Below are 24,049 nucleotides of genomic sequence, written 5' to 3'. Positions count from 1 at the left end.
TACATTAAAGAGGCCCTGTATTTTTAATACTGTCAGTCTGACTTTACCTTCTGAAGCAGAGGAAAAGCCATGTGAAAGAAAGTGGCAACAGCTCCATGGAAGGCAGGAACTTGATGAAGTACAGAGCTTTCCTCAAGGGAACTCGAGTATATAGAGGCTAGGAACTGACAGAAGCACAAAATTTTGCATATATGTGAAAGCCTTGCCTGGAATTATAACCTTTTTCATGATTATTCAATCCAAGTTCCACCATGGAAAAGGAATTGGAAAATGTGTATGATTTTTCATGTAAAAGTGAAAGAGCTTCTCTCTCCACTGCCAATAAGAAAAGGCAAGATAACTTACTAATCAATTTGGCACTAATTGTTTATGCTGTGTAATACCTGTTTTGTAGCGAGTGTTTGGTTACACGGTTTCATCTCTTTTGTGTGCATGAAGTTCTAGTAGGAGGATTTGAAGAGATTTCTTAAAAAGCTTGTTTGTTATGTATTTTAATTCTGTAAAAATCTTTCCGGTATGGATGGCTTAAAACTTCAGATAAAAACCCCCAGTACGTTATCAATGCAGGGAAACTGTCCTCCAGTATGATGGGGGATTTCTGATAGGCTTTAAGGCAAGCCTGCACTAGTGCATTCTAATTGCAATACTATAAACAAATCCAGTCCTTTCTCTGGCAGACAGGAACAGGTTGCAGATAGTGCTCTGTGGGCGAGAGGGACAGAGCCAAATACTTGAACATTTTATATTAGTATTTTTTAAAAAAGTAGGGATAGAGTTGTGGCCTTATAGCAAGTATAGAATAGTATAGGAAACCAACTGCAAATTTAGATGAACGTATTCTCCAACATTTTTTTTTGTACGAAGTATGATAATACTGTTGTAGAATGGTAATAGTATTAGTCATCTTGTAGGGAGGTTAAGTGATCTGTTTGTAGTCTATGCAGATGACCTATGCTATTGAACCAATATCCTAAGTCAAAGTCCAGAGCGGGTTGTGTCCAGTTTATACCTGACCAACTGAAACTTGTAGTTGTGATGTTCATTGGTACCAGACTGTGAATGCTTGACACCTGTTCAAATGAATTAATTCTGTCTGGAATTGCCTGATTTGCACTAGTATAATTTACATCTACCTGAAAAAAACCCCACAACCATACACAATTAAGTATAAAGTTTCTTCTTCAGTTAAGCCAAAATAAAGCACTGCCAGTCCTTAAAAACTTATTTTTCCCATTTGTTCACCAATTTGTTATACTGACTCAACTTTTCTTGGTAACATTTTTCAGAAAAGCTGTTTCTTTTCAGTGGTGCTTTAATGTTGATTAAATAGCTATTAGAGATTTAATATACTGTGTATACTTCTGTGTTGTTCACCAAGTTTATTGCTTTATGGAATCTGTATTTCCTTATTGATTATCTCTGTGATTGTCTCCTGTACTACAGACTTCCCAGATGGTTTCAGCAGGCTTTTCAATTTCTGATAGTATCTGTGTAATATCCAAAGTTGTAGAATACAGCCATGAAAGATTGCTGGTTTTCCATGGTAGTTTCTTGAAGGATTTGTTCAGGGAAGACTTGAATCATGAAGAGCAATATACTAATAGAGTAGCCCCTTTACCATTCCTAATAAGTAAAAATGAAGAATCTCTTCTTTGCAAGATTTTGTATGAAGGTTGAAGGGAGTACACGTATGTGTTAAAATTTCTGTGAGACTAGGGTCTGTCACTTTTCCTCTTGGCACATTTTGTCAGTGGCATGGCCATGCTGTTGACATACAAGATTCTAGCTAGAGCTGTGGAATAGTCTTTTTTTTTTTTTTTTTAAATTTTTTTTTTTTTAAACACTACTAACTTCTGCAGCTGATTTCCACCCACCCCTGTGCTTCTGGCTTTTGTGAAAGCATTTTATATAGCCTTTAACCCTTAGTGCTACATATAGCATCTCTTTGTTTCTTTTAAACTATGGCTTTTTTTTTCTTTCTGGGTACAGAAGAGATGCTGATCTGACTCTCTTTGATAGCATTACCAAATTTTTGGAGCTCCTAGAGAGATCAATCAAATGTCTGTGTTCTTTAGCTCCTAGGAAGTGGTCCAAATATGTATGTTTAGGTACAATAGTTCATATATTTAAACCAGTAGCCCCTCCTGCCCTTCGCTCCCTGAAATTCAAGTTATAATCAAACTTATGTGCTATCAGGCTGAGCGAAGAAAAGCATGTTTTTCTTTTACATGTCCAGAACGTAGTGAAAATCCCTGTGGACAGTCGTGTTTACAAGGGTAACTGTCTGCATTCAATTGTGGGTTATGAAAGTGCTTGCTTGAATAAGTACACTGAGCTATCAGACAGAACAACCAATAGTTCGTTGGACTAATTGACCTTGTCAGTAGAATAGAAACACTTGCAAATAAAATTACCATTGCCAGCAAAGTTGCAACTGAAAACCCCTGAAGAAACTGTGTATATCCTCTAACTATCTTGGAATGCAATGATTCAAGCAGCAGATATGTGTGGTAGGGGGGTAGAAGGGGGGAATCATTAACTAAGAAAGTTTCATATACCAGCGTCTTTCAGTGATCTTTTTTTGTAGCATGAGGTTTTATGCATTCCTAAAATCATTAAGTAGTTCACTTTCCCTATTCAGAGTTATGTTTTCTCACAATTGTTATTACTTTTACCATATCTCAGGTCTCCTTGTATTACTTGTTTTGCTGGTGTGCTTTTATTATAACGTACTCTTTTCAGAAAAGGCAAAGATGTTTGGCTAGTAACCACAGCATGTTGTAATGAGGGTGGAGTATGTTTGTCATTCTACAGCCCTGGTTGACTTACATGAATGCCAGTGTCTATAACCACACATACTGTGGCAGTTTATCTTTTTGAATATAATCAAATTGCATAACAATGGAAAAGAATCACAGTAAATAACAGAATATCTGGTCTTCCAATCAAAAGCATGACAGATCATTTTTCACTTTACCAGTGGTGAGTCATGTATCATCTTATTAAAAAAAGGAAAGTATTTAACTCCAGAAATAAGTCTTCACAAATGAATTAGTCATGTATCAGACATTTCCTTTTAAAAAGTTGGATAATGTCACACAGGTGGAAGTAGTATTAAAAAAAAAAGCAACAGTGAAAGACGTAACAGGCTTCACTGTGTACTATAAAAACATGATTTTATTTTGGTTAGAAAACAAAACAGGAAAAATGGCATTTGGGAAAGAAAAGTCTGAAAAACAGTCTAGTTAACTGCTAAATAAACTTCAGAGATGAAGGTTTAAAAAAAAGCACCAGGATTTGTAAAAGGGGGGCTGGGGGGGAGGATAGTGTATTTCACCTTAAGTAAGGGACAATGTGTAATAAGGGATTTTGTGGTTTTACAGCTCGGTGCATGTGTTTGAAAGCTGTTCTCTCAGCAACGTGGGTGGCAGGTTATGCTACCATATAATGTATTGTAGTTGGCTCTCAACACTTGTCAGGGTTAGCGTTCAACCATTCGGAAAATTTTCCCATTGTTCTATCATGTGAACCAAGGCTAGTGTTGAATTCCCAATAACCTTCTGCAGGAAAAAGAGGTTTAATTAGAAAGTTTGAAATTTGATTACTTCTGTTATTGTCTTAATGTACTTCTCTCTAATTTAGGTGCTTATCTGCAAATGCAATCAACTTTTGCTCAAAAAGATGAAAAACAAACTTAAGACTGTACTGCAGTTGCTTCAATGCTTTTAAAAGAAAACTTGTATACTCAATTCTGTCTTTCTTCAGCATTAACACTCTATTTCCATCTTAAACATGTTTGCTTTAGATGGATCATAGCTTTTGGCAGCTACTGCATTTTTAGCAAATAATACTGTTTCTAGTAAGAGTTGCAAAAAAAAAAAACTTTGTGTGAGGTCCTTGTAAACTGAACCTTGGGAACGTTATGTTATTTCTGTATTTTCCCTTCTTTTGTGCTTCTTCTCTATTTGTGTCCTGGTTATAAATTACATCGTTTGAACTAGAGAATTAAAAACACTTTATTTTGTGATTCCTGTAATTTAAAAAAGAGAATGTTTGGTTTATGTGTATTTTTTTTTACCTGTTATTTCAGAGGCTGGCACACAGAGAAATAAGCAATTATGGTATTGAAATTCCATTGTGCCAGCACCTCCAGGGCATAATCCAAAAAAAACAGAAAAATCGCCTGCTGGGTTGTATGCAGTATGCTTGTGTGAACATCAGTGTCTGCTGTTCACACATCATTTTTTACTGAAAGTTCCTGTTGGAATAAAGGTTCTGTGTTTGGAGAGTGTACTGGGACATTTGCTGGTCAATGGTGTTTCAAAGTTTGTAGGGATTTCTAATTACAGTTTACCAGTGTAGACTCACTAGATACTTCTTGCAGATAATCATAAATACTTCAGAAGTAAGAGAAGCAAGCAGAGATTTGGTTTTGGCAACATAAAAACCGTATCAAGAAAGAGCTTAATGCTCTTCCCTTCGTTTAAGCATTCTGCTTGAAGACTGAACATGGGAGTGAGGAATAAGGTGGATGGAGGTGATAGCATGTCAGAAGAGACTCAAATACTTAGTTTCCCTACTTCAATATTTTAATCCCTTCTGTTCCTTTCCCCTCCCCTTGCTCCCACTAGCTTTTTAATTAAATGTGTTGTCTAGTTGACATTTCAAAACAGTACAAGTGCATCCAGCATTACAGCTTCTACTGGGTTTCAGTGTGCAGGCTCATCTAGAATATCTTCATGGTGCTCAATCAGATCACCTCCCTCAGTTGATCAGAATTCATTTTAATTGTAGTTTATGAAACGTGTAATATTGTTCACTTGCAAACTGTAGTGTGTAGCAACATCTATTTTCTCATTTGTTTTTAATCTCTGCACTTGGACATATTGTTGGAGACCCTGGCAGGCAAACTGTTTAATGCAGGGACAGGGATAGAAGATTATGGTTTCTAGTCTTTTGCTAGACTTGTAAAAGTTAAGAGAAAAGGAAATTATTCTAAACCAGATTACAAGGTTCAAGCTAGGTAAAGTGTGATAGTTTACCTTGATATTCAAGATAATTATCTATTTATCTGACTGAATAAACACTCCTGAAGTCCTTCTACTAGTATAATTGCCAGTGGCAAATGATGTCAGTGTATGCTTGCCAATACAGAAATTATGCTTTTGGTTTTCTATCTAAAAAAAATATTACAGACTGACTTCACTTGTGGGGTTATTTTTGTTCCTGCCCTCCTCAACTGTGGTTAAGATCATGTTGTAGGGCCACAGAACTATATACGTCTTTCATTCGGTGAAGTAATTGCAGAAGCGTGTGCCTTTGCTTTTTACTGTTATCAATATGATAGTAGGCTAGTTCTTAGGTGTAGGTTATCTTAACTTCTTTTTCAGATTAAAGCATAATGCTTTTTCCACCCAGGTGTGGTCTTCTGTGTTAAATAGCAAATTACTTACTTTATATTACTGTTTTTATAACTTCTTGTGAACAAATGTGTTACAATCCATTGCAGAAATTAGGTCAACAGGTTGTTTGGGCACAGAATTAGATATTTTTGATCATTGACAAGGGGAATTTCCATACAGTTTTAATTGCTGTAACAACATCAATGCATGTCTCTTAGTTTTCCTTGCTTGTAAAGATTTGAAGGGAAGCTTCTGGTAACAAGTTTAATTGTGTGTGTCCCCAAGGGGAAATTGCTGAGTGGATTGTCAGTTAGCTTTTTTCTTGGATGTTTGAAGAGGCTCCTGGTCACATAAGACTTCAAGGTTTGAGTACAGGAAAGCTGAAAATCTTTGCTTTCTTTGTTTGCCTACTGTATTGTTTATTGGCTTCTGGGGAAGTTGGGGGAGGAATGATGAGTATTCTGGGAGGAGTCCAGACACCTGCCTTTACCAGTTATTTAGCAGAGCAAGAAGGTAGGTACCATTGAAGAAACTGTCTGGAACAAGGGACTTCAGAGAAGTGCTTTCTGATATCAGCAGAACTGTATTTGAAAGGGAAATGATGTTTTTTCTGTGGTGAAGGGCCCTGCATACTACATGGAAATTTTTAAATAGAGGGCTATTTACCTATCTCCTCTTCTTTTTCTCTTCCCACCACATTCTACAACCTTGTTCTTTCCCATCCTTGACATTCCCTAGACCTGAGAAATCCAAATTTACCTACTCCTGTTTTTGAATCCTATATGTAAAAGAACACGGTGAGAGTCCAATACTGAATGCCAGCATCTTCCTTGAAAGATTTAAAACCTAGTTCCTTGTTGTCAAAGGTGATAGTAAGATGTTGCTCATTCACTCCTGCTTTTCTCTTTCTAGAGAGGTTGCTAGCTAGTTGAAAATCTCTTGCAGTGGCATTTGAGCTTCTTTTTTTTTCCCCTCTATAAACTGTGGATCAGGATTGGGAGGATAAAGTCAGTGAATTATAAATAGTCAGCTTTGATTTACCCGATTGTCTTCACAGACTTCATTGTGGAAAGTAATCCTTAGAGGGACTACTAGATAATTTCAGACGGTGAGAAGTGCTAAATACGTGCAGAAAGGTAAAATCAAAGATTGATTCTGATCCCTCTGTGTGCTACTACTAACACCGTATTGAAGTTCTTCAAAGAGGAAAGCCAGCAGTTGACATTTAAGCATAAGAAAAGAAAGGAAAAGGAATGGGAACTTTCTGGGATACCCAAGAACTAAGAAAGTCTTGTGCTGTCATCTCAGCTGGTGCTGGTCAACTGGTGCACCACACCTTATTTTCTGTTTCACTTAACTTGTAGGCAATAGCTGCTGGGAGCATCCCATTAACCGCTCTTCTTTAACAGTTTAGCAATGGAGTGGGGAGAGGAAGTGGCCCCAATGTAGAAGAAATTAGGAGCTAATTGGTCCACCACTTATTATTTTCTGGCCTATGTGTGGTTTCCATGTTGTAAATATCTCGCATCAGTATAAATTCAATCGGATTTAACTATTTGTAGTAGGTATTGCCTTGTGGTAAAGTTATCAGGTGCTGCTACTAAGTAAGATTTCAAAAAAACCACAAAACAAAACCCCACAACAAATCCATAAAATGCACTGGATGTGCCATGCTTTGTCAGACTAGCACCAAAACAACCAACCAAAAATATCCATAAATTCACAAGTAATTTTAGCATGCATGAACAGTAGTAAGAATATATTATTCTCTATCTCTAAAAAGGAAAAGACAGGCTTTTTCTTCAGGGAAAGGTAGCTGAACAAATGTATTTCATGTAGGTATATGAGAGGGTTTTATTACAATCATCCTTTTTTTTTTTTTGTTAATTATTATTATTCCTGAAGCTTAACACTTCAGTGGAAAACTGAAATTATTCACAGGGCCATTAAGAAAGTAGTTATGGAAAGGAATGCTGTTAACATGACAAGTTAAAGCAATCCTTGAGGTTTGGAAGAAAATGGTACCTGGCAAGTGATAGGTATCTAGAACAAATAGAGAGCTCTTGAGCAAGAGATTCAATTGCTTCAGAGCTGCTATCATGACAGTCCTTTCTAGAGTTATGTCTTGCTCCTTTGATTGTTGAAATGTTATTTTGGTCAGGGGATCATGTGTCTGCTAGGAGCTTCAATGAGAACACTGCTAGACAGTGTCTACATCGTATTCTTTGCTGGTTTTTTTTGGTGGGGTGGGCAGGGCAGAATCAAATGTGGTTTTATCCTGTTCCTCATCTCGAGTAGTGCATGGAAATGTTTCTATAGATCTGAAGGGTAATTTATTTCTTTGTGAGGACTGTTCTCTGTCTTAATCTGTCATAAGATAACTGAGATCATGCAGTTGAATCAGAAAAATGTTTCCCAGGATTTTCCCATTTTCTGCAGGAAAACGTGAGAGAGGCTGAAATGAGAGCAATAATGTAGCCTATGTGTCTGGCTTGAGGGCCTGTGCTCTCTAGCCTTCTTCATCCAATTCCTAAACTAGGTTTATCTCATGCTTCTATTTTATTTCAGAATGAGTTCTGGTGTGTTTTATGTCTCATGTTAAAGGAATGTTAACAAAGACAGTTTTTATCGAGGCTTTTTATGAGTGCTGCTCTCAGTCTTTGAGCGAACCATGAAAGTCTAGCCCCTAATACTTACTATGTTCCTTTTTTTTTTTTTTTTTTTTTTTAAATTCCCACCCCCACCCCCCCCCCCCCCCCCGTATCTGTCAGAGGTCAAATTCAACTATGTGTATGAAGGATTTTTTCGGATAACTTCTACTAGCAAATGCAGGAAATCCTAATTTGTTTCTCTTATGTTGAGGTTCATTTGTTACTTCTTAGCAAGATGATGTTACTGAGGATAATTAGTAAGGTTAAATCAAATCATACTTTGTTTTTTTTTGTTGTTGTAAAAAGAGTTGCAGTTCCATATCAGGAGAGATGATTTAGTAAAACTTTCAAGTAGGCTTCCTTCTGTTTGAACAGGTTTGTTGTGATGATCACCATGTTTAATGGAGAGGTTTTCATAAATTGGCTTTGGGTAAATCCAGCACTGCTGGGTTAAGAACTTCTATTGTGGAATTATTAAACTACTTCTTTTTAGTTATACTGTCTGTCGTGAGGAGATAAAGATTTACTCACATAGCAGAATTAAATTAAACAGAGGAGCATATGTACCCACAGGACTTAAAGATATAAAGTAAGTCACATACATTTGTAATCCAATTCCATCAGCTTGTACTGACTTCCCATCTCTAAGCGGTAAGATGATGTTCAACAGTAGCTCTAGACTTAGGACTTAGTAGGCCTATTGGTAAGCAAGTTTTCAATTATGTCATTCCTGTGTTTTGTTTTTTCCACTGCTCCCTCATTCTTCAGGAACGTACATGTAATTTTATTTTGATTTTTCTTACAGTTTATGCTGAAGAGCTGATATTCTTACATCTGTTGAATGTAGCATTAAGACTATTCCAGACTGCTGTTTATAGTAGACATGCTGTTGCAGTAAGGTAGTCATTAGCCCAACACTGTATAGCTCCGTCTGAATATCTTTTTGAACTGTACATTCTTTGAGTGAATAGTCACTTGAAGAGTCTTTGACTCCTAGAAGGAAGTCAAGAAATAGAATTCATGTAGCTTGAGAGAAGCAGAGTCCAGAGTCTGACCTCCACTTTAAACAATGAAGCATAGCCTTGCATTTTTCTGGACACACTTAAATATGGCTTTGTAAGAAGGCACAAGCAAAAGGTAAAAACTCTACTGCATCTGTTCCAGTACGTTAAAGAAAAAGAAATTGTGTGTAGATGTAAAATTAAATGCTTCCATTGGGCAACAGTCCTGATTCCAGCTTTTCAAGTTTATGAAAGTGTATTCTGGCTCTCATAAAACTACCCAGCTGAACGTCTGACAGATATACTCTTATTTCTTCTCTTTTAAAGTTCACTTGTACAAAAATATATCTCCAGTGAGACATGTTTATGAGTTTGGGATCTTTCTCAGATGAGACATTGCATTTTAAATTTACACAAATAGTTTTCACAACAGTCTCTTGCATTTGTTTCCAATGAGTAAATATTCCTTGAGTTGAGCATTACATCTGCTCTGTATCCTGTGAAATGTTACTCTGCATTTGCTTATTGAAATCTGGCATGCTATAACGAACTTGAGTAATGTTACAGTTTATCAGGTTTTGCCCCACTTGCCTTTACTGAGCATCTGCATCCACAGACTCCTTATCCAGATGCAAAAATGTTTTACTTGTTTGTAGTATACTTCTGTAGGATTTGGGGATTATTTACATAGGTTTAGGGTCTTTAAATTCCTTGGTTTTAGGAGAGGCAACCCTCTTCTATTCTCTGCTTCCTCAGAAACAAATCCTTCCTGTGGAACCAGGAGAAATGCTTTCGCTTAACCCTTGTGTTTTTTGTGTCTTTACAAAGCAACAACTTGTCCTCTTGCTGGTAAAGAATAAGTAGGATTTTTTTAATTTGGTAGCACTTGGGTATAACTTATTGCAGTCTTTTTCTAACAATTATAGTCACTCAGGAACTACATTTTTGTGTAACAGATAAAATATTAGAGCCATGTGGTTTTCTGGGCCTGTCGTCTGGTAGATCAGAAATCTAGTTCTCTTCAATGTGTAATAAGAGCCCTTTTCAGTGAGAGGAATGTTCTTCTTTTGTTCTAGATGTACCTTCTTCTCCTCACTTATAATGGGTGCTTGAAAGCTAGCAGCTGGCTGCTACTACTACTACTATTGACTTTAAAAAGAAAATAAAAATCATGATATTCCCATTTTCTTATATTTATTCATTTCTCATATTAATTTTCTGAAGCATTCCAGCATTCTCTGGGATGCAAAGTGCAAGTTATGAAGTGTAATCACTAGGCTATCTCTGCTGTTATTCAAGATGATTTGACATAGGATTAACTCAGTGTGGCTAGTTTTCAGACACTTAAATCTTTAATATTCATTGCATAATCTGATTTTTTTTTTTCAAATACTTTCTTTGTATAATTTAACTGTAGCTATGTCTAGACATATTTCCTGGATATGGCTAAACAATTTTGAAAGTAAATTATGAGCTGATTTTTTTTTGCACTTTCACACAAACATAATATCATTCCATTATATATGTTAGAACAAATGGGAACTGCAGACATCAGAAGTACAGTTTTCATCCATTTTGCAAACCTTTGCACCCTTTCTAAGATTAGTTATTTCCCAGTAGTGTTTTCAGTCATTTAGCTTCCATTTGCAATAAATTTGTGCAGTGTATCCATACAGTCCATTTATATTGTTTCCGCTTGTACCCAGCAGTTCTGGTTTAGAAAAATTGACGGGACCCTCTTCCATTATGCTCTTCTATCTCCTGGTTTCTGATGTCTTAATTCTATTTGCCTTAAGGTCATCTTGTATAAGGCCATTGCTTAACAAGTAAGTATTGTAGGATTTTCTTTTAAAGCACTTGTTTCATTGCTTACAGGAAATTCTGCTTATTCTCTCCTTTCTTGTAGGATTCTGTGGTGTTCTGTTACTTTTCATAAAAGGCAGCCGCCAATATTAACAGCTTGTTCCATTCTTTGGTCAGCAGTCCCATTTGTAATGTAAATTCTGAACTTCAGAGGTTTTTTTTTAAATATATTTTCAGACTTCTTTGCTCTGTAGCATGTTCTACTGTTCTTGTTCTGTCTGTTTTCTCTTCTCTTTGTATAGCTGTCTGCTCTTTTACTTTCTGCTCTCCTACTTCCTGGTTTTCCCTACCTCTCTTCACTAGATGGTTGAAGTGCTACTATCTTCCCTGAGAGCAGCCTGACTCACCTGGAAATTGTAGATTTGTCCTTATTTTGGATTGATGTTGCTTTGGAGAAGGGCTAAGGTTTTTAGATCTTTGTACAGGAATTGGAAAATCTTAAGGCTTTTCAGTGCTTTGGGGGCGTCGGGATCTCAAATTCATTACTAAGATAAGAATTTAAATAAAAAGGCTAGTAATGTGTAATCTTAAGCAGTTTTTACCAACTTTGTGCCCTGTTGTCTTTGTTATGAAAATCTTAGTCCACATACTTAACCAGATGGCTTTTTTGATAGTTCTGTCACTATTTTGTATTTTGTGTTGTGACTAGAAAGTTTTAATTTGTTGGAATGAACTTGAGAAATTGTAGGGTTGTCTTTGTTTTGTTGTGTTTGACACTCTTTTTTTTTTTAAAAGCAGACTCCCTGTTTTTTCCTGTCATCTGATCAGGTAAAAGTTACTGGAAAGGTTTTAAAAGAAGGTCCTATGGATCACATTTGCAATGCTTATGCCATCATTTGCGCCATTTTTACAACAGTTAATCCTTTAAACATATTATTGTTGGAGAATCTTCTGGTTCTATTCTATATTGTCACACAGCATACCCCAAATTACTTGTATCAGTTGGTAATCATCTGCTAGACTCCTATTTAGTAGGATACTTTACCTGTTACCTTGTGCATATGGGGCTTCCTCCTTAGTTATTTGTCTGTAAAATGAAAAAACACTGCAGTGAGATAAGGTTTTATGATTTGAATTGCTTCCCAAAAGGTGCAAAATGTTTGATTTCACTAAATTAAACTTGCACTTTCTAAATGTGCAGTATTGGCTATGTATTTTCTAGTAGTTTTTTGTGGGTTTTTAAGTGTACTGTTTCCTTTCTCCTGTTTGTATCTTTAATACTCTGAGCTACTAATAATTTCAGTTGGATAGTACCCTGTTTTTTAAAAAAATAATTGTTGTGGTTTAAGCCCAGTTGGTAACAAAGCACCATGAAGCTGCTCACTCACTTGTCTCCCCGGCCCCAGTGGGATGAGGAGGAGAAAATATAAAGAAACACTTGTGGGTTGACACAAGGACAGGGAGGGATCACTCACCATTTATGGTCATGGGCAAAAGACAGGCTCCACTTGGGGAAGAAACAAAATCAATTTAATCTACTACAAATCAAATCAAAACAAGGATAATGAGAAGCAAACCCAAACCTTAGAACACCTTCACCCCACCCCTCCTTTCTTCCTGGCTCAACTCCAATCCCAGTTCTCTCTACCTCCTCCCTCCACAGCAGCGCAGGGGGACCGGGAATGGGGGTTGCAGTCAGTTCATCACACCTTGTCTCTGCCACTCCTTCCTCCTCAGGGGGAGGACTCCTCACTCTTCCCCTGCTCCAGTGTGGGGTCCCTCCCACGGAAGACAGTTCTCCATGAACTTCTCCAATGTGGGTCCTTCCCATGGGCTGCAGTCCTTCACAAACTGCTCCAGCATGGGCTTTCCCATTGAGTCACAGCCATCTTTGGCCGCCTGCATCCACCTGCTCTGGCGTGGGGTCCTCCATGGGCTGCAAGTGGGCATCTGCTCCACTGTTTACATCTATGGGCTGCAGGGGCATCACCTCCTCTGGCACACCTCCCCCCCCTCCTTCACTGAGCTTGGTGTCTGCATAGGTGTTCCTCTCACATTCCAACCCCCCTACTCACTGCAGGTTCCCCTTCTTAAATCTGTTCTCCCAGAGGTGCTACCACCATCACTGATGGGGTCGGCCTTGGCCAGAGGCAGGTCTGACTTGGAGCTGGGGAAGCTTCTAGCAGCTTCTCACAGGAGCCACCCCTACAGCCCCTCCCCTGCTACCAAAAACCCTGCCACACAGCCTCAGAACAATAATAATAAACAAAAAAAAAGATCCCATCCCTCTTTCAGAATACTGGAATTCTGGAAAGTGTAAAGACTTGCAGCAAACCATAGCTTTTCTACCATTCATTTTTAGGACCAGACTGTCCAGATGCAGTCTGTTCCAGTGTGTCAGAAGTAGGCAAACTGAAGCAGAAAGTTTGTTTTGGGCTGCATTACCTATTTTTGACACTGTGAGCCAGGCCACCACTCTAGACCATAAGCTCAAGAATTTTTTTTGTTGTTGCTTTTTCAGCTTCAGCATACTATCTGCCAAGCTCAAGGGAAGTAACTGAGATTCATGTTGGAGCCAAGTCCCTGTAGGTCTGAAGGATTTCCCCTGATACCAGAAGTCTTCTAAAAGTTTAATAGCAGTGCACCTGCAAAGCTATGGCATTCCTGTCTATTGTGACAGCTGGTTAATGAGACGTAGGTCCCAGCAGGAGAACGCTAATGAGCTTAGGATATGTTTGCCTTCCCTTCCTCCACTCTTGACTGATTCTTAAATGAATTATGAAAACCATTTTTCATTAAATCAGAGATCCAAAATTTCACAGCTGTTACGGCTGATTTCAGTTGGAGACAGTATTTCTTCTGGAGCAACAGGTTTCTGTAAAGATGGAATCTGTTTTAGCTGAAACCAAACTAAACTTAGGTGACTTCCTGCTGTGGGTTGAAGGTTTGCTTTGGAGTTTTAGGCCTTGTTTCCATACATGCGCATATGAAACGCCATGCTAGACTGCGTTGTCACTCTGTATTTGATGATTTGATCACACTGCTCTCCAAAGGGACAAGGAGAAGGGTTTTGTATTTTTTCTAAAGTTTCAGTGGATAGGATGGATGCCACCTAAAACATACACAGGCAGTCCTTCTCTAATAAGATTTAATTTATGGATGTGTCAAGCATAAACTCAATTATGTAGAAGTTCAAGTGACCTCACTCAATAAAAAAATAGGTTTTTAAAGATGTGGGACTTGAGATCAAACTGTCCAAGCCTATTTAATGTTTTTGGCCTTCTCTGAAACATTGTGTACATCTCAAGACATATATTTTTGCAATGAATTTTGAGCTGCCTATGCATTGTCCCTCACAGAACATACTAAAAAAAAGTGTATATGGCACAACAAATGTGAAAGAAGTGTTCCTTTCTTTCCAGAGAGACTTTCCTAGCAAACAATCTGTGACAAATTCCTAATGGTTTCTGCAGATCCATTTTCTAGAATGAAGAGTTGTTTTCAGCCACATCCTAGAGGATGAACTGTTCTAAGACTGTTGTCTATTTTTTCTTTTCTTTTGGTTGCTCTTTTTCTGCCACCCAGAGTTAAGCAGACAACATTTTCTGAAATCGCAGTTAAGACAGTTTTGGCTGACAAATCCACAGTAGCTGAGCATTTGGAAGGCTATTTATTTGTCTCTCAGGCTGCATGTCCCTGATCATACAAGTGTTACTGGCAAGTACTGTGAGCAGATACAGTAGTGTGAGAGTGATGGGCAGGGTAGTGGTTGCTTAAGTACCACGGACAGGGGCCCCTCCAGGCATGTCCCGACCATCTGTGTATCAACCTGTGGGACTTCCACAAAAGTGACTTAATCTGTCAGGAGTTTTTCATGTGGGCAGTTCAGCACAGCCTTGACCCTTTTGCAGGCATACTTATGATCCTTTGTCACTTGATACTTTTGAAACACATGTTTTTCCTGTGAGTCTGTGTCATAACATTCTTGGTGTTCCATAGCATTCCTGTCAGCAATTGTACACCATTTTCTTCCATTTGACAATAGTCTTATGTGCGTGCTTACTCACCAGAGACTCCCCTCACGTCTAAGACTTAACTGTTGTCCTCTTTTTGTGCTCCTCATCTGATTTCAGAACATTTCAAAGACAAACTATGAGGGCAATAATAATGCAAACCCTGACTTTCCTTGTAAAAACACTTCATGGATTAAATTTCAACGCTGTATTCTTCCTAGTTTATTCCTGTTGTAGTATTGAAACTCTGTTTGAGTCAATGAAGTACATCTGGGAAGAGACTGCATTGTTTTATCAGCAGAAGCAAATCAATGGTTCCTCGCTTTTTTACTGTATGGGGAAATTCTGATCAGGACACCTCATTCTAAAGAATATCTGAATGGACCAGTCAGTGAAACCATTTCACAAGTTGGCTGGTCAATCACTTCTGCTAAATGAAATTTAGGTTACATCATGGCTCAATTGACATAATCTGCTTACTTCAGAAACATGCCTGTTTGCGACCTAGGCAATGTGATATAACCAACTGACATTGTCCAACATGTGTTGTGCTGCTTATGTAATCAAAACATGAAATTTGGAAAGGCGGTATAAGAATCTCTATTTGAGCATCATAGATGCTAATCCTTGGCACACCATGCAAGGTGGATATGGCTTGCTGGTTACCTGCACTGGGAACCTATCGATGCATTTTTGTAGAGTAGCTATTTACTTACTGTAACTGTGATTCTTGGAGGTGGTGTAGTTTAGCTGCCATGATTGAACCTGCACTGTTCTAAAAAATTGTAGGAATTTAGGTGTTAAATCATAAAGAAATGAGAATGGATCAAGATTGTTTTTATATAGGGGACCACTAGGCAGCGTAGCACTTCTACATGATGCTGTTTTGAGGAATTCCTGTTCTTCAAACATATTTTTGTGTCCCTGAGGTGATGCCCAAATGGGGTGCCCACTGGCAATTCTGTATCAGAGTTCCTGTTGGATAGCCATGACAAACTCATACTAATGCTCAGGTTGGTAATGATGGCAATGAGCTGGAGGGAGAGGGGCCATGTTTTGAATAAATTTAGAATGAGACTTCAGACAGGCTTGTCAATAGGCTTTTGCATTCTATCAGTGATCTGTCTGCAGATCTCCATCCATCCAGTTGCATGTCTTATGTAAAAATTAATTGCAAGTTTTCAGTGACACCTGTGTAGAAGCATTACATTTTTAGTTCCAAGCATTACACTAGCCTCCAATTTAATGATTTTATGCTATTTATCAAGTATTGGGGGGGGGGGGGGGAGGGGGAGGAGGAGGAATCTTCTGTGGTTTGAATCCTTTTTGTACCTCAGTCCATTGCTCTTTCACAACTTAAGTGTATTTAAAACTTGGCCAATCATATTTTAAAGGATAAGATCGTTGTAGAGGGATAACATTCTCAGCTGATTCCTTCCCCGTCATAGGCTATAACTCCAGTTTTTTAGATGTCTGCCTTTTACCAGGAGTTCACAGTGAAAGATCATCAAGATGATGGTGAGCTGCTTTTGCTTGACATAATAAAGCAGGCAGGAGTGTTGCTTTACAGAGCATTTTTTTAAAGAATATTTAATTTTTGCAAGACTTCTTACCTCTTTATTCAACAGTTCAGAAATGAGTGAAATGAAGACAAGCTGTGGGTGATTCTGGACGTATATACAATGTCACTTACAAACAGCTTAATTGCATAAACTGAATTGGCACACTTGATGCATTTGATTATTTATATGGTACAAATGATTCTGAGAGAAACTTGGCAAGATGTCGAAAACTGATCTGTGCAAAATGAAATCAAATTTAGTGTGTTCGTGAGAAGTTGGTCTAATATTTTGTCATTTTTCATAGTGTTTCTCTCCTACGTTGCGCTGATTGAGCACTTCTCTAGTATGTTTTCAGAGTCTCTGTGGTCTAGTTGACTTCTATGCTACTTTAGGATCAGATACATATTCTGTGACAAATATTTATTTTGGTAATCTGTATCAGTAAACTTTACTTACTGTTTCTAGCTTGGCTTGTGTGTTTAGTTGTCTTTATTTTAATTGGATACAACTTTCTAACACCTGGGCATTGGTTAATTTTTACTGCTTTAATCTGGAGCAGAATAGTCTGAAGAAGGATGTTCTATAAAACTTTCTGCAAGGATCTTTTTGACGTTTCTCTTTTTCAACCTTCCCAGTCTTCCCAAAAGTTATTTTTTTCAGCTCATTTGAACAAAAAGCTTACATATGGTAGGATTTTTTTGTATTTGCAGGTTTCAATGCCTAATACAACTTATTCTCAACTAGTCTCCTGTCTGCCCAAATCTATAGTTGAATCTTCCTGAGGGAAGGTCTGTCCTCCTCTAGACCCTTCAGGAACTGCTATTTGGAAGAATGGAACACTTCTCTTGCCTAATGGACTGAAGTTGGATTTCTTTACCGTTTAAGGAGGTGACTGATTAAGACCACAGAGCTACCTCCTTAGGTGGCCGTTGCCTCGTTAGAGCAAAGAAGTGTGCCTTTCACAGTGGGTCCTTTGAGCATGTTCCTGTGTTTCTTGTTAAGCTGCTAATGTGGTGTCCCTCCTTTCACTCACTTGGAACTTGCAAAGTTTCTTTTGGACATGCTTCATTTTTCTGCTGGAACTGGTGCATCACTGCTATTAACTGGTTCTCTTCCTTCCTAAGTGAAGTGATGGCTGAAGCCCAAGCTCTGCTACTTCATGTGTTGACAGTTCCAATACTTGGAATTATGCAGAGGTCTACCGATTCTGAATCCTGGTAGCTATATGGTAGGACATGGCAGTTATGGAAAGAGAATTTTGGAAATTTAGCCAGCCTTCTTTATTCTTGCCAGTTGTTTTGAAAACACATTTGGATAGCTGTAAAAAACCAATGGCTAAAAAGGGAAAGCCTTTCCCATATTTGATCACTTGGAGAAAGTCTGTGTATTGATAAATACTTAATTTCTGAAAATAGCATTTATTTCCTCTGGAACTTAGTTGTATGATCATCTTCTGCTTGGAAGAATACATTATTTATTGAGAACACCTGCTTTGAAAAACTTAGCTTTTTTTATATAACTATGGTTAGAACTAGTTTAGCACATAAAAAGGCAAAATTATATTTGTGAAGAAGAGTCTAGCGACTACCTTTAATTTCAAAGGTGGCTAAGTCACTAAAATAAAAAGAAGCAGCTTTAACAGTTTTGTAAGAAAAGTAGAAGGAGTAAAAATCAAATGCTGTTTGGTTTCACAGCCTGTTTTAGAGACAGCCACTAGAAATACATGTTGCCGTTTGGATGTGGTAGTACAGATGATTAAATGGAAATGTGATGAGGTACCAACATCTCAGAATCATGTTGTATCACCCTGAAGCTATGATGGCAGCAGTAATTCTCAGCTTTTTGTCAGTACATGTGTGCAGAAGAGGTTTTTTTTTTTTCTCAAGGGGAAGAAAACAGACTGCTTTTTCTTCCTATATATGCACAGAAAAATTTATTCCCCTGAAATCTGGGAGCCCTGTCTCGCATACATTCTGGGATGTGTTTGTAATGACCCTGAAAATGTAACTACTTACAATGTTTTTTTTTTAATTTCTGTATCTTCACAAGAGATATCTTTATAGGGCAACAAAAATCATGTATTGTTTCAAGGACGTTGGCCTACTGTAAATATAGCAAACAACTTGGGTTGGGTTTGTAAGCCTAGTAGAAGTGGCAGTTTGAGTTATATGCTACTTTGAAGACACCACAGAATTTAAGCAGACTATCACTGAGTAAAGTGGAAAAGAGGTCAATATTCAATTTAAGTAGGATTTAAGTACACTAGAAAAGCTGTCTTTGGATAAATAATTTCCCATCCTATAAGGAGGCAAACAATACCAGTGTAGAACAAGCTTCCTCTTAAGCTCTGGTCTTATGTTCAGTCATCTTTCTGAAGTGTAGCCTCACTTTGGCCTTGATTTTTTTATTTTTTTTTTTAAATTTTTATTTTGTTGTGTGGTTTGCATTTTCTATGGTAGAACACCCATTAGTGTAATAGTAGCCTTGCTAAATGCGTATGGAATTGTGTAGAACCTCTGGACTGTACAATAAAGTGAAGAAACAGGGCTATTAAATGGGCTGGGGAGGAGATTTCCATTGAGAACATTATTTCTGCTTTGGCTTTCAAAATAACATGGATTACTGGAGTGGGAGTATATGTTCAAAGGTAAAGCTGTAGCATGCAGAAGACAGGAAAAATCAGAAAGCAGCAGAGAGAAAGCAGAAGAGAGAGATAAGAGTATATAACAGCAGCAAAGAACAAGTGAGTGACTTTTCCATTTCAATTTTTATCCCTTTGTTCTTTTATTTTGACTCTTATGTTCTTGTTTGCTAATTTCACGAAATTTATAGTATTAGAAGTAAATTAACAAAAAACAACAACAAACAACAAACCAACCCCCCCACAAAACCCCCAAACAAACCCTAGGCTTTTAGTATATTGTATGTAAGATTAGTCTAGAGCCACAGGAACTGTCCCGAGCTACTAATATTGAACTTGCATTGATTCTTTTCTTTGTTTCCCTTTTTTAACCTTTTCTGGTAAAACATATCAATTAAAAGTTGGAAGTTTCTTTTTGCTCACTCTGGTAACTAATAATATAGCTGATTTTCAAAACTGTACTGGAAATCCAGTTAATTGTGACTGATTCTTAATGACCTACATAGGAAGAAAAAACACAGATGGAATCTTAATCTAGTGTTTTCTCATAGTGGACTTGCACTGTAGAGTTGGGGTGAAATGTGTGTGTGTGTGTGTATATATATATATTTATACAGAGTGGCTAGTGCTTTTGAAGAACAGGGTTGACAGCAAAGTCATGCAAAGCAGAATGGATTTAAAGTATAGTATTTGCTATAGGTAGAGCTGCTAGTGCTACCTGTACTTAAGGTTGCATGACCCTTTCCATTTTAAGGCTTAACTCTTAGTTACTTTATAACTTTTGCCAAAGTTCAGTTCAGACAGATTTTTCCATGCCAGATGTCTGCTCTGGGTTGATATTTTTTTTTTTTGAAAGTTTCAGCCAAAGCAGTTCTGTTCCAAGAATAAGGCTAGTGAAAAGTATGCTATTTTGCTTGTGTGAGAATATTCTGGTGTCCTTCTTTGATGCTCCAGTGCCCCCAAGCTCTGAAGCAAGGATTTGAAATTTGGCAATAGTTCAGCCTTTGTGTTGAGGATGTGCCTTTTGCCTCCCTGTAAAAATCCACCCAAATTTCCAGACCGGTTTACAAGGCTTTGAAAGATTGCCATTTGCATGGGCTTAATAGGAATTTCTTAAAACTTCACAGTAAGTTTCCTTTAGATTCTGTTCACACTGGGAATGCTCCAGGCAGAGTAGAGCTGCATATTTCATCCCACTACTGCTAGGAATTGTAACGGCTGGATCTGGGTGCTGACATTGAACTAAGAGTGGGCAGTACTTTGTCTTATACCACCACTGCCTATTCCCATGTCCTATTCCTTCTCCCTGGTGAAGGACGTGGGCCCTCTGGAAAAAGAAACTGTCTCACTCATCTGAAAGAGCATGACAGATGTGGAGGAGAAGAATTTAGGAGTATGTGTGTGTGTCTAGTTTGTGCCATTCCTTTGGTCACAGAAAATGTGTGTCATACTGGCAAAATATTACTTCCTTTTCTAGTGGATGTTCAGATAATAATTGTTAGGTTTTGTTGTATTTAGACTTCAGTAGTTGAGTGGGTCTCAAGGCTTTAATCATTTTACTGAGCTATGTAGGCATCAATTTAAAGTTACTCAAAAAAGCTCACAGTACAGTAATGCTATTTAGAAGGAAAATATCAAGTGTTTTTAAACATATAAGTCTAACTCAGACTTCTTGCACTTGATACATTGTAGTACAGTCTCCAACTTCATCACAAGTGTTGCATGCTTTGTCCAAGAAGCAATTATTTGATTGGAAAGAGGTCTATTGTGAGGATGAGTCCAGGTTTTGTACAATAAAGGATGTGTATTCATCTGTTACAGAAGTTGGAACATGTGGAGTAAGTGAAGCAGACATTTCAGGAATAAAAAAAGGCTTTGTGGCTAAGACAGTTGAATGTTGCTTGATGAGTTGCGTGCAATCTATGCTTAGTTGTGGTGGTTTTACATGTTGCACTCAAATAATTGTTTGTAGGTGGCTGCTCATACTATGTGTTCTCGTGGCTGGTTTGAGAACTCTTATCAACTTGCAGAAGTGCAGACACTTAAAGTTGCAAGTGAACTTGGTGGGAGCTAAACCTTATGTAAAATACTGTATGTTAATAAGGACAATAAAAATCGGGTTCAAAGTATGTGAAATCTGACATCTGGAACTAGGGAATATTTTAATCTAATTAACCTAATGCCTTGGTTGCCTGTTTTACAGATGTAGAAATTATTTGTCCCATTTCTATAGAAAGGCTTGTGAAGAAATTGGTTGCCTTTGTAGCAGGACTGAAAAATAACATGCTATAAATAAAGCATATGACGATGTCCCATTGATCAGGGATGAAACAAAACATTGATAAATATGTAATCAAAAGTTTATTTATGTAATAAGATGCAAGTATATTATTACATTAGTAAAATTACCTTTGCAACTCTTAACTTTCCAATGCTTACCTTTGTGACCCTAATAAAGCTCTTAATGATGTGATTTTTCTCTGTGAATTTAATAAGCATACAACTTCCTTTTGTACAAATAGTCCAATTTTGCCAATCCCTTGGTAGCTCTCTTGGTTCTGGAGGAGGAGTCATCATTTCAGTCTTTGCCATTTCTTTCCCAATAGAGCATGCAAAACAGAATTATGTTGGAACTGTCTGAAACCAGTGATGTCAACCTATAGAAAGTGGTACATTTTTTGTATATGCAAGTTTAATTAGCAATAGCCTTTTAATTCTCTTCTAAATCATAGCCACTTTACCTTAGTACTAGTTGAAGTAAAGATTATTGGGATCCTCATCCTTTCTGTTCACTATGGAGGTGGAAAGTATACTTGCTCAAACTGTTGACTAATACCTCAGCATGATAAATTTCCCCTTTGTAAAGCCACTTCAACAGTACATAATTTTTTTCACTTTGTAAAGCCAGCTGTTAACTGAAGTTTCCTATGCAAAAAAAAGATTTTGTAGGTTTTTTGAAAGGGACAGGGTTACAAGAAATAAGTGAATGTGTGTTTGGAAGTGTCTAGCTCCCAGAGTGAAAGGATTTGCTGCTAAGGTTTAAGGAATTTAATGCTTTGGAAATTATCTGTTGGAGAGCCTGCAGCAGTGGAGAGTTTTGGGTTGTGGTTTTTTTTTTTCTTTCTTTTTTTAAGGTGGAGGTGTGAGAGGTTTTTTTGTCTCTTTAAACTTATAGTTATCAACTTTTTTTTTTTTTTTTTAAACTTGTTTCTTGGGTCATTCCCTCAGGGTGTTTTGCTGTCTCTAAAACAGCAGATCTCAGATAGGTCTTTTGAAAGCTTCAGCAAAGGCAAGGCATTTGACAGGATGCTTGTCATGCAGTATTTTCAGGAGAAAGACGGGAGTTTTAAGCTGCTCAAAGCATAGATCTTCCTTAGAGGAACTCAGCTTCTAAGAACAGCTTTCTTATTTGTTTAGTTGTGTGAAATTCACTTGCTTGTGGACAACTGTTTTGGGTTTTGTTCCCCACTCCCACACCCTGACTTCCGCTTACTTGTGTGCTCTTCCATATGTGTGTTGAGCTGTGCTTTGAAGTTGGGCAACTAGCTTTAAACAAAAGCTGTTACCACACTTCTGCATAGCATCTAGCTTGATTTCAGCATGCTGATGTGTCAGTGATGTGGTTTAGAGTTAATGAAATGCAATTCTTTGCTTGCTTTGACATTGGTTTCTGTAGGATTAAAATTAAAAAAGGAAAAAAAATCATATTATACTTGGCTTGTTGTATAAAAGCCAAGTCAAAATGGACCTTAGAATGTGATTAAATGGCTGTGCAGCAATTATTAATTGGCCAGGCATCTGTCCACATAGGTGAGATGAAGTCTTTGAGTTATCCTGTATTTTTTTCCTCTGTCACCTTCCTTTTCCTCTTCCCCAGTCCCCCTAATAATCTAAGGAATTTCTGAAAACCAGACTTTGTGTGGATTTAGTTTCCTATATAAGTCATTCTAGCATATTTTAGTTCAGAGTACCTAGATAAAACAATTTCACTGTAAGATGTATATTTTCTGTCATATTTTCTGAAGCAGTGTGCTTCAGTAACAAGATTCAAATAGTACTGCTTTGACTTTCTTTGATTTATACTCAAGTCTGTATTTTTTTTTATATTGATCTTTATTTGAAGGTTAAGGCACAAAATGAAGGGTAGATTCTGAAAAGCAAACACAACTGTAGTCAACCAAATTAATTTGTATCCAATTACACAAGCAGTAAATTAGCTATGAGCAACTGTACTAGTTCAGATTCATTTGGAAAAGTAACTAAAATCTGATTTGCCAGACTCTGCTCTATTAAACAGGTTTATGTGATCATTTATATTAAGTATGTTAACTGTTTCTGAATGTTTCACTTTTTTTGTCTTGTTTTTGGCAGCAACTTGAATTAGTGGAACCAAGCGGCTGGATTCATGTTCCTTTAACAGATACTCATAAGAAGCCTATTCGCACGTTTATGATTCAGATTGCTGTTCTGGCTAATCACCAAAATGGAAGAGACACTCACATGAGACAAATCAAAGTGTACACCCCAGTGGAAGAGAGCTCTATTGGTAAATTTCCTAGATGTACAACAATAGATTTCATGATGTATCGTTCAATAAGATAAAATTTCCTACTGAGAAATAATGAAGGCATTTTTTTGATGGCAGTATCATTGTTTAAGTACTTAAATGTACTTAAATACTTAAAGAGCAGGGTTTACTTCAGTGTAATTATATATTTATGTTTATACTTTGTACGATTTTGAAATAAAGATAATCTTGTGTTACAGTATATTGTAGTCTGTAATTTTGCATTACTTTTGCTTGGAGTTTGAGTGCCCTTGTACTGTCTGAGAGGAAAAAAACCTGGGCACTTTAAAAGAATGTATTTGTGACTGAGAATCAATAATTGATTTGATATAATACAGTTCTTGGGGGGTGGGGGGTGTGATTTCTTCCCCTAATGATTATGTATTGAAATAGTTTGTTCTGTAGTGTT

The 24,049-nt window shown here is 37.4% G+C and overlaps 1 protein-coding gene across 4 annotated transcripts in view; it reads left to right on the top strand.

Annotated features, from left to right (window-relative positions):
• Positions 1-23,842, top strand: part of ANAPC10 (anaphase promoting complex subunit 10) — a 39,527-nt gene extending 15,685 nt beyond the window's left edge. For all 4 annotated transcript variants that reach the window (XM_049815460.1, XM_049815459.1, XM_049815458.1 and 1 more), the window contains exon 5: positions 23,445-23,842. In XM_049815460.1, the coding sequence (XP_049671417.1) occupies positions 23,445-23,675 (231 nt within the window). In that variant the 3' untranslated portion in view covers positions 23,676-23,842. The remainder of the gene's footprint in view (positions 1-23,444) is intronic.
• The last annotated feature ends 207 nt before the right edge of the window (positions 23,843-24,049 follow it).

Source organism: Accipiter gentilis, chromosome 12, assembly GCF_929443795.1.
Source record: "Accipiter gentilis chromosome 12, bAccGen1.1, whole genome shotgun sequence".
NCBI classification, from domain to species: domain Eukaryota; kingdom Metazoa; phylum Chordata; class Aves; order Accipitriformes; family Accipitridae; genus Astur; species Astur gentilis.
Note: the sequence above shows the minus strand (reverse complement) of the source record. Positions and strands in the feature narration are given on the sequence as shown.